We start from the raw sequence: 1,077 nt of genomic DNA, 5'->3' as shown, positions 1-1,077 counted from the left end.
CTTCTCTTTAAACCTAATCTAAAAATCTGGATTTATAAAAGACACAATTTAGGGGCCCTTTATAAGTATTATAAGAATTCATGGCTTTGCAGACGCTACCACCAAGGAAAGCCCTGTACTACTAGCCATGGTCAACCCTACCATGTTCTTCGACATTGCCATCGACAGCGAGCCCTTGGGCCGTGTCTCCTTCGAGCTGTTTGCAGACAAGGTTCCAAAGACAGCAGAAAATTTTCGTGCTCTGAGCACTGGAGAGAAAGGATTTGGTTATAAGGGTTCCCGCTTTCACAGAATTATTCCAGGGTTTATGTGTCAGGGTGGTGACTTCACACGCCATAATGGCACTGGTGGCAGGTCCATCTATGGGGAGAAATTTGAAGATGAGAACTTCATCCTAAAAAGCATACAGGTCCTGGCATCTTGTCCATGGCAAGTGCTGGACCCAACACAAATGGTTCCCAGTTTTTCATCTGCACTGCCAAGACTGAGTGGTTGGATGGCAAGCATGTGGTCTTTGGCAAAGTGAAAGAAGGCATGAATATTGTCGAGGCCATGGAGCGCTTTGGGTCCAGGAATGGCAAGATCAGCAAGAAGATCACCATTGCTGACTGTGGACAACTCGAATAAGTTTGACTTGTGTTTTATCTTAACCACCAGACCATTCCTTCTGTAACTCAGGAGAGCACCCCTCCACCCCATTTGCTCACAGTATCCTAGAATCTTTGTGCTCTTGCTGCAGTTCCCTTTGGGTTCCATGTTTTCCTTGTTCTCTCCCATGCCCAGCTGGATTACAGAGTTAAATTTATGATTATGAAATTAAATAACAACAACAACAAAAAGAATTAATTTGACTTTTTTTTGGCATACAGACACATCATAAAAGGATACGTTAATTTGTAAAAATTCTGATATACATAGTAAGTGTCTCAGGAATATTTTAAATTTTATATTCTTAGGATTACTTGTGCTTGCATTCAGATCTCATTGGCAGTAAACTCAATCACCTTTTTTTCCAGGATCTGATTGTGCCATAAAACTATCAGTACTCAAACTATGTGTAATTTCAGCCACACAGCC

The 1,077-nt window shown here is 41.7% G+C and overlaps 1 protein-coding gene across 1 annotated transcript in view; it reads left to right on the top strand.

Annotated features, from left to right (window-relative positions):
• LOC105524520 (peptidyl-prolyl cis-trans isomerase-like 2) overlaps nt 1-526 on the top strand; it is a 1,381-nt gene extending 855 nt beyond the window's left edge. The window contains exon 2 of the mRNA XM_011959806.1: nt 93-526. Within this exon, the coding sequence (XP_011815196.1) occupies nt 93-526 (434 nt within the window). The remainder of the gene's footprint in view (nt 1-92) is intronic.
• The last annotated feature ends 551 nt before the right edge of the window (nt 527-1,077 follow it).

The sequence above is a fragment of the Colobus angolensis genome, unplaced genomic scaffold, assembly GCF_000951035.1.
Source record: "Colobus angolensis palliatus isolate OR3802 unplaced genomic scaffold, Cang.pa_1.0 Scaffold5, whole genome shotgun sequence".
NCBI classification, from domain to species: Eukaryota; Metazoa; Chordata; class Mammalia; order Primates; family Cercopithecidae; genus Colobus; species Colobus angolensis.
Note: the sequence above shows the minus strand (reverse complement) of the source record. Positions and strands in the feature narration are given on the sequence as shown.